Below are 15,038 nucleotides of genomic sequence, written 5' to 3'. Positions count from 1 at the left end.
TGTTATCGATGTTATCTCCAACGAGATGACAACAATACCACCCACAGCTTATTGCTTTGCTCTTCCATCATTTCTTTAATTTAACGCATCTTTTATGATCACATTTCTTTACTATTGAACGAGTTCAAGATTTCTTCGCATCTGATATCCTCAATTTTATTCAGTTATTTCGAATTATTTATGGGTATTTCATTAGATACCTCACTGCAGAAATTGGAATTATGCTTTAATGCAGTTTTTCACTTATTTTCAATTATTTTCGAACTTTTTCGAAAGAACATTTTATTAATATATGAGTTTTGATGTTTAAGATTCTTATTTGAACTGTACTTGAATAAATGCGAAATTATTAATATTAAAGTAAAAAAGTATGAAAGAATGTCTAACATAAATCTCAAACCTCCTAATTAAATTCCGAATCAAGAATTAATTAGTGATATTCAGGTGGAGTTTTAAGATAAACTTGATAGGTAAGCTTGAAGAAGTATTGAGTTGTTTCAAAAATATATTAAACTAAATATGATTTAGTTTAATACATTAGCTATTGTATTTGCTCGAATGAATACTAAATTTAAAATATGATGGAGTTTATTTTACTTTTGATTGATGAAATAGTTCTGTCACTTAATTGTCACGATATTACGTTAATTGTTAGGCATTATAGATTCTTAATAATATAAGACTGATTACACCATGATGAGGTTAAACTTTGATCTTTTTTGCAAGTACAGTTTGGTCATCTAAATTTCAAATAATAGGACAAAACAAAAATAAAACTGTTTTTAAATCCTTGCATAAATTAAATGATCACAAGGTTGTATTATCTGTTAAATGCACCAAAAATCATTCTCAATTTAACGATCCTCTTATTACATGGTATTGAATTGTGAGAAATAACAACGACTTCTTCCATCTCTGTGAGAATGGAATGATTTCATTTTCAAAAGAAACCATTCATTCATTCAGCAGTTCCTTCAGGAAAATACAATGTGATCATGGCGGCTTTCTGTTCAATGACTCATCGAATTCTTTTTTTATGGATAATGTCCTTTGGTCAAAGCTTTGATCATTAATAGGTTTATTGCTTTTAATGCAAGTGCTTCCCTGGAATGAAGTATTCTTCTCAATATTGAACAATAACAATTGCATTCTGTACTTGGCAAATATTACAACAGCGAGTCGTAAATTGTAATCAATTCTTTTTATATTTTGCAAAATAAACGGCTTGTGGCTGTAATACCTGTAGCAGGTGAAGTTGTGTAAAGGAAGGATTATTTGTATAAAGAGAAAGGTTTAGATGATTCATCAGAATTTTACTAATAATATTTATTAGCTAAAAAGTTCTTGCTTTTGATTGATTTTACTTAAAGATCTTGGGATCAGCCCAGCAGATTTCCACGATGGGCTTTCGTCTTTAGTTCCTAAATATTTATTGCAAATTTCTGGTCATTTTCTCATTGATGTATTGATGCCAATAATTTGAGCCTTGAAGACAGAGTCATTCTTGGATTAGCTGAGTTTAGGCTTGAAAAAAGTGAAGTAACAAGCATATTCATCCAATTCATAAATTTTTGGAAACTTTTGTGGCTTCTTTGCTAGAAATTCCTTTAGATCATTTTAAATGTTAAAAAAATCTATAAGTTCTGAAAAAAAGAAAAAATACTCTCAGGAAATTTAGGCAATAAAGGATTCATTTTTGTACAGTAGAGCCAGCGGATGAAAAGATAATCTCTCACGTTGTGAAGTCAGTCAAGTATATATGTGCGTGTGGCATAAGATTACGTTTGGAAATTGGAAGAATTATATGAGAAATGAATTTTGGTCTATCGAAAGCTCTGAAAACTTGTTTTAAAAATAAATTCTAATTATTTTATTGGAGGCGAAGAAAAACACGTTTTCCAATTTGATATCAAATAGTATATGTGCGTTGTATTATGTACATATATCTATACATATATCGTATTGTGGCAATTATCTGTTTCTATTTAAGTTTCAAAGATTTATTTCAGAAAAGAGTTTTTGTACGGTGAATAATATTTCTTAGTGAAGAGTTTTTGGACTGATTTGTCAAATCATCGATTGATTGTTACTATAACTTTTGGGTACATTTTTTTTTCGAAAAGATTAATACATCCTAAAATCCTTCTTTATCTTTCAGTGAATTTTGAACTCTTCTTTTGTTGGAGCTATGTATTCATCGATTTCTTGTGTGAATTATACTTTCTGAATGGGAACAATTTGAATTTTCTATATTTTCATGGTAATTGATTTTATTAATATGGCAAGGCAAAAGTAACCGAATGTATAATTTATGCGACAGTTGTCCCACCTTAATCATAATTAATTATGCCAATTTGAATAGCTTAAGGAGAAGATATCAATAAAGTTAGAAATAAACTGAATAAGAAATGATTAAAGTATGTAATGACTTATCTCTATCTCTATAATTCTTATTTGATTCATTTATTATGAATTGTCTTGTCTCTCTGACACTAACATATATCACGTACTGGAAGATAATTACGAATTTAAAACAATCATCACCTTCAATGTAAATATCTTCTCTAGAAACTAAGTTCTAAATGAAAGATGCGGATAATCGTAGATTCTTTCCTATATTTTAAATCACTTTGTATTTCATACTTTTTCTCTCATTTCCTTTGCTTACTTTCTGAGGAAAACTTTTTCCATTTTTTTATTTGGCAGCAAATACGTAATTCTCTCGCGTCGCGCAATTATTTTTAGTAATTTAAATGACATTTGAAAGAAAAAAAAAAGACGAAATAATTAATAGAGTAAGGAAATGAACGGAATGGAAGATGAATCTGTAGAGAAAGATGTGAAGGAAATACCGGTGAATATCATTGAAGTAACACGTAAGAGACGTTTTTACAAAGCGAATGAAAATCCTCCAGTTACACTTGCATTACTTTTTGCGTTACAGGTAAATGCACTTTTTTCCTATGATTATACAAAGTACGATTCAATGTTTTCTTTTTTTGAAAGAAAATTTTATATCTATTTAAATATCTAATTCATATTTATCTCCATGAGTTGTTTAAGATATGAGAGTAAGATTTGCTGAGGCATGATTCCTTTCTAAATTATTTTGTAGGATCTGAAATCAGTTTGTTGAATCAAAATTTCGGAAGCGAAGTTGCTGAAAAGTGGTTTATGAATTTGATTACCTTTGCATAATGAGATGGTAATTTCTGTAAAATTTATGATGCTTATTCAGCAAGTAATGGTATGTGTAAGCGCTCTTTTAACAATTCCATTCATTTTATCAAATGAGCTTTGTGCTGGTCGCGATGTATACACATTACGAGTTCTGCTTATTTCATCAACATTTGTCGTCAGTGGCATATCTACCATCATTCAGACAATCTTTGGGACAAGGTTCTTTTTCTTTAAATTGAGAGTAGCCCGAAGTGGACATTGCACTGCACTCCATTATGTTTTAAAAGTAGGTAATTGATTGGCATTTGTAATTAATTTGATAGTAATACCTATTCTTCTTTAATTGCAATGATTCCAAAATTTATATTTCTTAAATTAAAAAAAAGAAGAAATTTTCAAAACTATCATTTAAATGTAATATGCAAAAGATTTAGGACAATTATGCAATTACAAGAGATTCATGAATTTCAAATTAGTTTAGGAACATATTAACAAGGATTAGGAAGTATTTCAGGTTAGCGCTTCTACAAGGCACAGCATTTGCATATATTCCATCAATTCAAGTGTTTATGCAGTTACCTGAATATAAATGTACTTTTACGGATGATGATGTTGTGACTGCTTCTATTTATCAGGATAAACTTGCTATTGTAAATATCTTAATTTAAACCTTTATCACCATGTTTTAAGAAGAAAAGAGTCCTTTTTATGCTTTGTTGCCAAGTTGTTTTCAACAATACAATATTCTTACCATTTGCTACCCTTTCCCTGTTTGTTTTTCATAGTGAATTAACTGGTAGTATCTTTGAAACTAGAATTATAAAACTCTAGCATAAGCAGAAAACAAGTAGTAGTAGTAATAATAAGAAATTCAAACAAACCTGTGACTTTTTGATTGACCTTAATAGAGTATTGTGGCAAAAGAAATCCTTGAAAGTAGATAAAAGTATAAATGAAGATGTAGATTCAAGGATGTTTAATGGCATCGTCCCTAGTACCAATGATAATTGGTGTGACGGGTATAGTTGGCATATTAACAAAATTTATTGGACCAATTACTGTTTCACCACTTATGTTACTGCTCGTGCTCAGCGCGGTTGATCTATGCGTTGAACGGATTTCTAAGCATTGGGTTGCTGTGATGTAAGTTTTTTTTTATTTTTTTTTTCAAAAAATTCTTGCGAAGCTTGAAATTTCCCTTTAAAATTTTCGACGTCTGAAAATGATGAAAAACGAAGTGATGATTAATTACTGGTTATTCGAAAAAGTGTTGGATTTAAAATTTAAATTAAATATGGGATTAGGAACTTAAAAAGTTTTGGTAAGCTAATTTGACAGAAGTGGAGTCTTGACTTCCAATTCTTCAACAGATGTCGCTGCTTTAATTACGAATCAAATTTAAGCTTTTAATTTAGACAAGCAGCAGCTTTGTTTGCTACAATTTTGTATCTGGCGGATTGGAAAGTGCCTACACTTAGCTATAAAAATAATCGTTTTGCCATCGTTCGGACCAACATTTTCGGTCAATATCCGGTAAATTTTGAGAAAATTGTTTGGAAATTTTTTGAAAAAGTAAATATTATATGCTGAACGTTTGAATGTTATTTGCCACAATTTCCTAATGATTATGCAAAGATTTCGTTGAATTTAGGATTAGAAATGGATTCTGAATTCTTTTAGTATTTGATCGCTATATTAACTTCCTGGGGTTTTTGCCTGTTTCTTACGTTGACAGATTTAACGGCACCTGATAGTGCTGCTCGACTGGATAAAAACGAGACACTTGCCGTAATTAAGCGTGCCGAATGGTTCCGATTTCCATACCCTGGTTAGATTTTTTTCTTTTTTGACTTTTCTTAATTTGAGGTCGGTTGCTGCGAAATAAACTCGACACTTGTGTGTTTCAGAATGGGTTCACAGTAACTCTTTTCAACTTCTTTGTGATAAATAATTCGTCAAAAAAGATTTTCAGATTTTTTATCGTTAAATTTAACAGTTTTGACGAGATGGATTAAAAAAGATTGATTATTATCAGTCTGTTGATGCATTTATTTCCGTTATTTACCTTTATTTCAAGTAGGTGTCCCACAATTTCATACTGGACTTTTTTGTGCATTCGTTATTTCGGCACTAACATCAGTCTTCGAATCGGTCGGTGATTATCATGCAGCGGCACGGGTATCCGAAGAACGTTCGCCACCGTCACATGCAATCAATCGTGGTATTCTGGCTGAAGGTAATATCGAATTAGTACTTTTCCTTCACAACTTTTTAACAATTTCAAGTGATTCAACTGCATATTTATAGCGCTTTATTAGCTATAGAAGAATTCAGGTTGTGGTTCCTTGTTAGCTGGTTTACTTGGCCCAGGTGTTGGTATGACAACTCATACGGAGAATATTGGTGTCATTGGTGTCACTCGAGTAAGTAAATCTTTTGAAATCATTGCAAATAAAATTTACAACAGGCTTTTTGAACTTCGTTGTTTGTAATACATTTTTTAATTTTGTCAGGCTTGGAAGTGTGTGTTGTTTATTTCTTCTTCACCGAGTATTACTTTTTCCTGTATCAGCTACACATTGCTTTTAAGATGATGCTTATTTATCACAATTATTATCAACCTAACTCATTAATTTTACTTTAATGATCTTAGGTAGCAAGTCGATTTACAATGGTATTAGCTGGAGTGATACTCATTTTGCTAGGCGTTTTTACAAAAGTTGGAGCTCTATTGTCAACGATCCCGGATCCACTGGTTGGTGGTATTTTGGCTAGCAGTATGGCAATGGTTGGTGGTGTAGCAATAGCCAATATCCAGCAGGTATAGCTTAAATTCCAAAGGCTTTTTTGATTATGATTCCTCTCTTATTAAGATAAGTGATTAAATTTGAACTCTAATTAACCTTGAAGTTGATGGCAATGCATGGATGTAGGAAGCGTTACATTGTCTTTGTTTATTCTGTTAGACGATCGAATTATGGTTTTAGAAATTATCACCTCCTATATTATTTTAGGTTGATTTGAAATGTACAAGGAACATAGCTGTATTAGGATTCTCGATAATGGTTGGAATGATTGTACCAAGCTATTTCCGAGAGAATCCTATCAGTACAGGTTCCTTTCATTTTTCCTTAGAGATTTTTTGATTATTATAATCTTATTGTTTTGTTGTTTTACGAAAACAACCTTTTCGTCTTAATTGTGTCTGTTCAGGGGTAGCTGTGATTGATCAAGTGCTCACAGTTCTTCTTACATTACCGATGTTCGTTGGCGCATTTGTCGCATGCGTTCTTGATAATACCGTCTCAGGTAATTTCGAATTATAGCAATAATAGTGCTAATACAGGGGAATCTTATTAAAAGTTCATTAAATTTCAATACAGTGATTTCTTGCTCATTGTGAGATAATTCTATAATTCATGTAAATGAGTTAGACAAAATTACTAGAACAGTACTTATCTGCAATGTCAAATTTTTATTAAGGCGTTGATTGCAAAAAACATAGTCATATATAAGAACCTTGGAGAAGAAAGTTTGTGATCATAGCCATCTGATCATTTTTTCTTTTGGATGCATATAATATATTGATATGAAACTATCAACTGAAGTAATTAATTACAGGTGCGACTCGCGAGCAACGTGGTTTACGTTCACGTGGTTTGGCGTATGATCTGGGCGAGAGTAATTACGACGTATACTCATTCCCGGTTTGCATGATGAAAGTGATCGAAAAAGCTTCTTATCTGAAAGTGTTGCCGTTCATACCAAAAGAAAAAAAAATCACCAATCGTGTGAATGACTCATTGCCGTGACGATGAAAGTTTATGGCTGCTAGGTAGTATTGAGAGATGAGAATTGGTGAAATTCATTGAAAATTGTACAATATTCAAAAAGAATTTAGTAGTAGTAGACATAGTGATTTCCCCGAAGCAAGTTGATAATTGTCAAAACGGTCTAATCTGTTCTTGATTAGACCGTTTAATCACTACCTACTTGTGTGTGCAATGTATTTTTATTTGAAAATTCTCCAAAATAGACACATTCTTTCCCTAAAAATTGCTCTTCAGAGTAATTTTTTTTAACCCGAATTTTCCATTTAATGCAGTTTGGAATTTGCCTCTTTAAAAATTCGAAATTTCTTGAATATCATGCAAAAAACGAATTGTGACGTAAATCGATGGATTTCGTACAATACCGTATTTTGTACAATCCAAAAAGTTTTAATTGGAATTATACAAATTTTAAAAAATTGGAAATAAGATACTTTAATGATCCTCAGTGTTTCTAATCTCTCAATCTTATCTTGCAACATTCTATATTTCACTTCCATTTTAGGAAAATTGGAAAGCAGAATAAATAATGTTTATCTCCAGTAGTATACTGATCTCTTCTTGTCCATGATTTTCTTCTCTAACAAACGTCAGAGAATACTCTTCTCTCCATATCACTTATACATACATTTGCAACATTTTTAGAGCGCAAAAATTCCATGTTGTGGCGGAAATGAATCACTTAATTGCTTTCTTTCGCGAATAACAGATATCCGTGATACTATAATTCACTCTTGTTCGTTGTTATATTTATGATTTTTTAAATGTATATTGATGCTATTCGTTGCTATTAATGTCTTTTTGAAATATGTGAAGTTTTCCCAAATAATATAAAGAAGACAAATAATAAGTAATTATTTATTACTGTCCTCGAGCAGAAGTTGAGATTTTCACTGAAATAGTGACAACGGCAATTGCGGGAGACTACAAAAAACTGAAAAAGAGGTTAAGACGTGAAAAGACGTAAAGATAAAGAGTAACGTGAAGCACAAGATGAGGAAATAGTGAACGAATGCCTGTATATAGTGAAATGAATGGTTCAAACAAGATGAGAAAGGAATTCAAGAAGTTGAGGTCATGTCGAGGCAGATTTGGGAGGAAAGGGTTGCAATTAAAAAAACCTTCAAGGATAAGGGATTTGTTTACTAGCAGTTCAAACCAGACTTCTAACTTCCTGTAATTGTTTTTATATTCCTATTCATTATGGTAAAGTCTTAAAGGGTTGAAACAGTTTACTAGAGAAGGAAATGTAAGCAAGATGGAATCAAAACAGGATCGGAAAGACAAATTGCAAGGACCGAATCGTCTTAGGCAACGATATTGGAGAATTTCAAATATATGTAGGAAATTCCGTCATGAATCTTATAATGTAGGCGTATTAATTCTCAAGAAATAGAAAAGAAGTAATTATGCGCTCGGGTGACAAAGAGAAAGACCAGATGTAAAGCCATTTTTATTATTTGCATGAGAAATCCAGAAAATATCCGGGTAAATAACTGATATACAAATGATACATTTCAAATACTTTCGTTAACAATACCAAAACAGCTCAAGCGAAAAAATCAGAATCGGAATCTTCAGTATTTAAATCAACCGTTTTCAATATTCCGTCATTAAATCTATCCATAAATGCCGGTTGTTTACCGACAGCATCATTTGCTGAAGTTCCTAGGATTTTAGTTAGGAAATCAAATCCATCGTTTATAGCTTTTGGTAAATTCGAAGCCTGTGAAGTGCTTTCTGTCTCCGTAGGTCTAAAAATTTCTTTCTAAAAATTAAAAGGTTGGGTAGATTAAAATAAATTGATATTTACTTTCATAGTTTCACAGTGCTAAATGAAAGGCTTCCCTTAACAAGCAACTGATTTGATTTGTTGTCTAACTTTCAAGTTGTCTCCAAGCTGACAATTTTGAAATCCTCGAGGTTGCTTTTCCGTAATTGTAATGCATCATGAGTATTTTTGAAACGCGTGATCAAAAAAGAAAACCTCGACTTTGCGGCTGTTATTTCTTGACTTAATGACTTTTGATCGTCTCTTTGCGCATTCAGTACCTGGCAGAGATCGTATGTTTCTCTCCGGGTTACTGAAAATTTAAATAAGGTTTACTGTTAACCATTCTCCGTATTTAAATTCTGCCACTTTTGTTGATGAAAGTTTTAAAGAAAGGCTTGAAATGAGAACCAGAAAGTATGAAATTTCAACTGCAAACAGTAAAATTTTGAAACAATATAATACATTGACTTACTGACATAAAATTAATTTCTGATAAAAAGACACATCTTTTTCAATCCTAAAATAGAAATAAATTGATTACAATTTGCTTCAGTGTACTGTGTTTCTTGAAGATAATTGGACCCTTTCCGATGCTCCGTCGAAATCATATTTGCATTTTCTTCCTTCTCATTAAGTAATTGTTCAAAATTTCCTTCATCTTGGTCATTTTGTAAATATTCCATCCGGATCTGTTCATAATCTTCAACATCCGGTCGTGGAGTATCCAATAAAACGGAAGCATCTAAAGAAAATATTGAATGCAAATGTAAATTATCTACTTTATCAAAAATATACTTTCAAAGATTTCCAATGGATTCAATGATCACACTTTGACAAATAGTTTTACTTACCTATTTGATTGATTTGTGTACGTAATTCATGTAAACTTTTCAGCTGAGCAATATTTTTTTTCCAAGGCATTTCTTGACTTTTTGAGGAATAAAATTTAGGTTCTAGTGAAAGATAATATTCAGTGGTGGATAAATGAAGTCGATGTTCACGTAAGCTCTCCAAATCCTCGGCTATTTCGCCTAATCGTTTTTTTATTCTGACCAAATCGGATTCCAGTGCTGGTCCACTACAAAAGAATTTCAAGAAAGTTTCCAAAACTTCGATCGAGAGAATAACAAAAATCATCAAATCTCTAGAAAATCCCAAATAAACTGTTTCTCTTACCTTGATGGTATTGGGTCGCTTGGTTCAGGATTGTCCAGTTCCAATTTCACATGTGGCACCATAAAATGTTTTCCAAAGTCCCAATGATATCTATTCGTTGCGAGGTCGTCTATGATAGATCGTTGAAACTGATTCAGTGTCGATGTCTGTTTATAATTAAATATTATGAATCTAAATTTTCAAAAATTTTTAGGAGGATTTATTGAATTTTTAAATCCTTTGCACTAATTCAAGACTGCCCACTAATACACGCCAAAATTTATACTTATTTTTTCTTCACCAGTTTTTGTGCATTCTTTCAGTGAGAAATAGAAAATAACTGCTGATAATTTAGTTTTTCCGAAAAATTATGAAATTAGATAGGAAGGAAATTATAATGATATAAGTATTGAAGTACCTGCTTGTACATTTGCATTTTGGGAGGTTTCCAGGTAGGATATTTCTCTCGTAGGAAATCCACATATTCATCCTTAGTAAAACAAAAAGAAATCTTCTGTTTATAAATGAGCAGATCTATCTTAAGGATCTCATGAAAGTCACAGAAATTTCCATATCCAGGACAATGGAAATAAAATTGAAATGATGATTTTAAGGGTCAAGGGATGCAAAGGTCACGAAACAAAGAAGAACTGAAATCTCAAAGAAAGTAATGAAAATTTTTTGTTCTATATAGCTTTCCAACAACAATGATTTGTACCGTTCGGTTCTCTAATACAGTAGTGAAGACAAGTATCCCGAAATGTGCTTATTATGAAAGGGCACTGTTTTATAGAAATCTCAGAGCACTTCATGCTAAGGAAACATATAATCTAGTTTACCCTCGCCTTCTTTGCTGTTTCCAATTTGAAATCCATTTTCATTAGTCGCTTCTCGAGTTCATCTATTTCATGTCGAACAGAAGTGGAATCAGTCATTGACGAACAGCCACCTCCAATTGAATTCTCTAAAGCAACAGCGATAAGGAGGAAGCAATCACTATGGAAACCGATTCCATGATATCATTAGCCTCGTCTTTCACCCACTTTCATAGCCACAAATCTACGATTTCTTTTTAATCTTCATAGTACACAACATACTATAAATTCATCTAGCTTAAGAAAATTCATTTTATGAACAACAAACTAATAAAAATACAATATACAGAGTAAGTTATTTTAACACGAAGACAAATAATTTTATAAAAGTTACAATATGTACTACCACATTACTAAACTCCTTTCTCAACACAATTATTGAAAATAAGAACTTGCATTAAATAAAACGTTACATATATGACATTTTGCTCAGATTTCAAGTCTATTACGTAAAATATCCAACCAGTGGCAATCACTGATGTGAAAAAAGACCTGTTTCCTCTCATTCATTTTCTAAAAAGTGCCGGACAAATATTAAATGAAGGAAAGGAGTGTGATTTGCATTTAGGAATAAAGATCATCTGAACACAAACTTCTTAGATGAGTCGTCCTCCTGTCTTTTAAAAGCGAAAATTAGAATATTCCATAAAAGTTTTTATTATTCGATTTCAAATAATTACCTCAATTTTTTTTTTTTTTTTAATTAACTTGGTAAGAATGGATTACTTATTGTATATAATGCAGTGGAAATTAAAGCCAGCTCAATCATTTCAAAGCTACATGGAACATAAGACCCTCGTTTGAGTGAAATCAAATGGAAAACGACAGGTCATTCTTCTGAATACAAACAACACAAACACAATAAGCGATTTGGATGACAATCATTTCTACAACTTAAATTTATCATACACATTTGCAAAAAAATTAATGAAGTGATTTGCTTTCAAAAATCTTTAAAAACTTGGAAATTTCCAGATTTCTTAATGAAATTTTTTCTTCTATATAGGTTGTCAACTAAAATTACATATTCAAAAATTCACTGCATTTTCAATTGATAGTCATATATGTCATATAACTATTTCAAATCTTCACAATCATTTTCTCCATCGTCAGCACTGTTACCGTTGTCATTCACATCACTTATTTCAGAGCAGGCTCTTAATTCTTTCATTAAACGTAGAAACTGAAAAAATATTTTGTAAGTGGTATATGTTAGATGAAAACCTTTAATTCTCTCATTAGAAGCATAACTAAAATATCCTCTTATAACGAATTTGCACATCTCTATGAGTAATTTTCAAAAGGATAGTTAATCCATTTATTTTGTATTTGGTAGAAAACAGATAAAAACTAAGTTTCAAATGTCATTCACTCAAATGTAGCAAATTTCGAATATGAAAAATTATAATACAGATGTTATTTTACTTCGAACACTTTAGAATCAAGAAGAGGGATTCGTTGACTTATGAACTAAAACTTTAAAATTTTTAAAAATATGAAATAAGAAATCTTGCGAAAACAACAGCTACCACATTATCCATACTCCTCAAAATTGGCTGTTGGAGGACCTGTTGGAAGCGACTATTATCACCTGATTCAAATGCTGAAATTAATGCACAGCAAACCTTCGCTTCTTCGGAAATTTCAAATTCTTCACACCTAAATGAACAAAGAACAACAATAATATGATGGCAAATGAAGCACATATCAAGCAGTAAAACTTACTTGAATGATTTTTGGATACTTTCTGTTGCTGATACTGGATCATCACATGCTAGCCAGACAAGGACGAGAGCAACAGTTAGTTGTCCCACTCGCCCAGCTTCCTGAAACAAGAAGGATGACCGTAAGCACAAAACATAATAAGTGATTAAGAAGCATCGAAAAATAAACAAGCGTGAAGTTAGCAGTGAATCATTATTCACTGCCGCAGCGGGCCTTTAAATAATTGACACTGAAAATGAAATAGTTTCGATCTTTATTAAAGTAATATTAGACATAAAAAAGTGGAAAAAAAATTCAAAAAGATTTTTAAATGCGCCAGTTTATAATTAAAGTTGTGTAAATTCTTATCCTTTAAAAGTGGAAAGAATTCTACTTAAACAATGTCAAACCGAAAATGAAAATTCTTTCCTTCACGAAACTTAAAAAAAAATACAATAAATATGAATTTCATTTTTCCTATACACAATTTCATATGGGAAAAAATAAAATGAAAAGACAAACAATATCACAAAAAGGGTGACGATAAAAATACTTTAACTTCCATATATTTCTCGATCTCTTCACAAATCATATTAGCTGCTTCTTTATATTGTTTCAGTTTCAAATACAGTTTAGTAAGTCGATTCATAAATCCACCAGCCATACGCGAACGATCAGTTTCTTGAACCATTGATAGCGCTTTGTGATAAACCTACACAAACCTTATCAAATTAAGAACTTTCGAGAAATATTTTTCAATAAGTCACTTCTTGAATCCAAGCATGTAATGCAAAATCATACCTAAATTAATAACAGAAATGATTTACAGAACTAATTTAAATTTAACTCGTTTAAATGAAGTCTCCAAAAACTGGCTGGAACATTAAAAATTTACTTCTTCAGAAATCTTTAGAATCAAAATCTCTATTTCCAAAAAATTCATTGAGCATGAGCCCTTCAAAATAAAATTCCTACGTACTAGAAAAATAACGTCGAGTCAAGGTTAACATTGGAAAGAAATTTTGAAAGAATTGACAAAATAAAAACCATAATAGCCTTTTCAGGGTCGATATCTTCTAAACATTTTGCAGCTTTATCAAGTGCCATAGCCGAAGAATCGCTACTTCCTGATTCAGCATATCCATCCGCAGCTAAATCCATGTACTTCAGTGTACCGTAGCTATCACCCATTTCCTTGCAGATCGTTGCTGCACATTCATTACATCTACAAAAAGTATAATCTAAAAAAAAGAAACTTGTTGCTCGTTCAATTAATCACTGATTAGTGATAAAGTAGCTCTGCGACCACAAAACAAAAAGAAACAGCATTTGTTATTGGTCTAACATATGCACAACTCACTTAATATTTTCGTTTTTTCAAATATTTTTCCTATAGTTGTTAATATTTTCAGCTAAACTTTTAACCTCATCATTAGATGAGACTAGTTCAAGATATTTAACAATCAAAAAAGTGAGAAGTTAAGAATGATGAGCACCATTATAAAACTAAGACTACTTTTTATCACAACATTGGATCGACTAATTAATACCTATCTAGGCCAACCAGATAATAGAGCTGTATTTAAGATAAAAAATAATTACTTCGCCCAGTGAAATAAATTGCCATTTTCCTTATGCATTTCAGCAGCTTTCAGATAAGCATCACGTGACTGTTCCATTTGTGAAGCATTTTTGAAGCAAACGGCCGCTCGGTCGTACTCCATTGCTGCATTATCATAATCGGGCTTGAATTTCATTTTTATGATCGATGTTTTCAGGCTACAATGTAATCAGGAAATTAATAATCCAAATCCTGTTCCAGACTGATTTATAGTAAAAGTTGACATTGGAAAAGCATATACTTATTGCGGCCTACATTTCCCAAGAAAAAATAACTAACTATGCTTCGGCCTTCCTAATACACTCCGTTGCTTCTGCAACACGGCGTCTGCTTATTTCGTCCATTCCGATGCTTCAAAATTAATTTCTTAAGTGAAACATAAATCTAAACTAAAGTTGAAAGCCTACACATAGGAGTACAGAAGATCGCTGCGGCATAATTTTAACATCAAATAGGTCATAAGTTATTGTGGCATGGTAACAGCAGCATCTTATATATTTGTTAAAATAACAGCAGCATCTTATATATTTGTTAAAGCAAATAAATTTGAAGCTAATTTTTAATTGACATAAAATTGAAAATTATGAGAAAAACTAAAAATAAATTAAAGAGAAAAGCTTTCTGGATTACAGCAATCGAAAAAGCAAAAAAGCAATGTACAAATCTACATTTTGCGGTTCCATTATAATTATTATCATTCCTTCCAAAAAGCAATCCCCAACTTTTAGTTGTTTTTCAATACATGGATACATGCTTAATTTTTAAATTGTCGAGTTATATATCAGGTTAGTGAAGCTTTTTAGAAAATAGATCCTACAGAAATCATATGGAGAGGGGCCGATTTATTATGCATCAGAAAATCGAGGAATACAAAAATCTTCCGAGAATTCTTATAAATG

General features: G+C 31.6%; 3 protein-coding genes across 4 annotated transcripts; 1 reads left to right on the top strand and 2 right to left on the bottom strand.

The window, feature by feature from the left end:
* Positions 1–2,812: 2,812 nt before the first annotated feature.
* On the top strand, positions 2,813–6,992 carry Bm2885 (Uncharacterized protein; the record flags this gene model as incomplete). Of its 2 annotated transcripts, none has more annotated exons than XM_043081764.1 (12): positions 2,813–2,944; positions 3,239–3,399; positions 3,695–3,830; positions 4,145–4,323; positions 4,596–4,713; positions 4,861–5,008; positions 5,261–5,416; positions 5,515–5,603; positions 5,834–6,001; positions 6,195–6,294; positions 6,394–6,489; positions 6,802–6,992. In XM_043081764.1, the coding sequence occupies 12 exons, from the start codon at positions 2,813–2,815 to the stop codon at positions 6,990–6,992; spliced, it is 1,674 nt and encodes a 557-aa protein (XP_042937698.1). The 2 variants fall into 2 exon arrangements, with proteins under 2 accessions (XP_042937698.1, XP_001901952.2); XM_001901917.2 differs by having other exon boundaries at positions 5,258–5,416.
* A 1,567-nt stretch (positions 6,993–8,559) lies between these two features.
* Bma-dyf-17 (Uncharacterized protein) lies at positions 8,560–10,874 on the bottom strand (the record flags this gene model as incomplete). The annotated part of the gene is made up of 7 exons (XM_001901918.1): positions 8,560–8,764; positions 8,998–9,094; positions 9,326–9,526; positions 9,636–9,862; positions 9,961–10,106; positions 10,358–10,429; positions 10,779–10,874. 7 exons carry the CDS (start codon positions 10,872–10,874, stop codon positions 8,560–8,562), a joined length of 1,044 nt encoding a protein of 347 aa, XP_001901953.1.
* A 1,015-nt stretch (positions 10,875–11,889) lies between these two features.
* Positions 11,890–14,483, bottom strand: Bm6927 (Uncharacterized protein; the record flags this gene model as incomplete). Its single annotated transcript, XM_001901919.2, has 7 exons — positions 11,890–11,997; positions 12,344–12,473; positions 12,540–12,640; positions 13,072–13,230; positions 13,566–13,743; positions 14,121–14,297; positions 14,419–14,483. 7 exons carry the CDS (start codon positions 14,481–14,483, stop codon positions 11,890–11,892), a joined length of 918 nt encoding a protein of 305 aa, XP_001901954.2.
* Between the last annotated feature and the right edge of the window lie 555 nt (positions 14,484–15,038).

Source organism: Brugia malayi, assembly GCF_000002995.4.
Source record: "Brugia malayi strain FR3 genome assembly, contig: Bm_v4_Chr4_scaffold_001, whole genome shotgun sequence".
In the NCBI taxonomy this organism is placed as follows: domain Eukaryota; kingdom Metazoa; phylum Nematoda; class Chromadorea; order Rhabditida; family Onchocercidae; genus Brugia; species Brugia malayi.
This window is presented reverse-complemented; position numbering and strand designations above follow the sequence as displayed.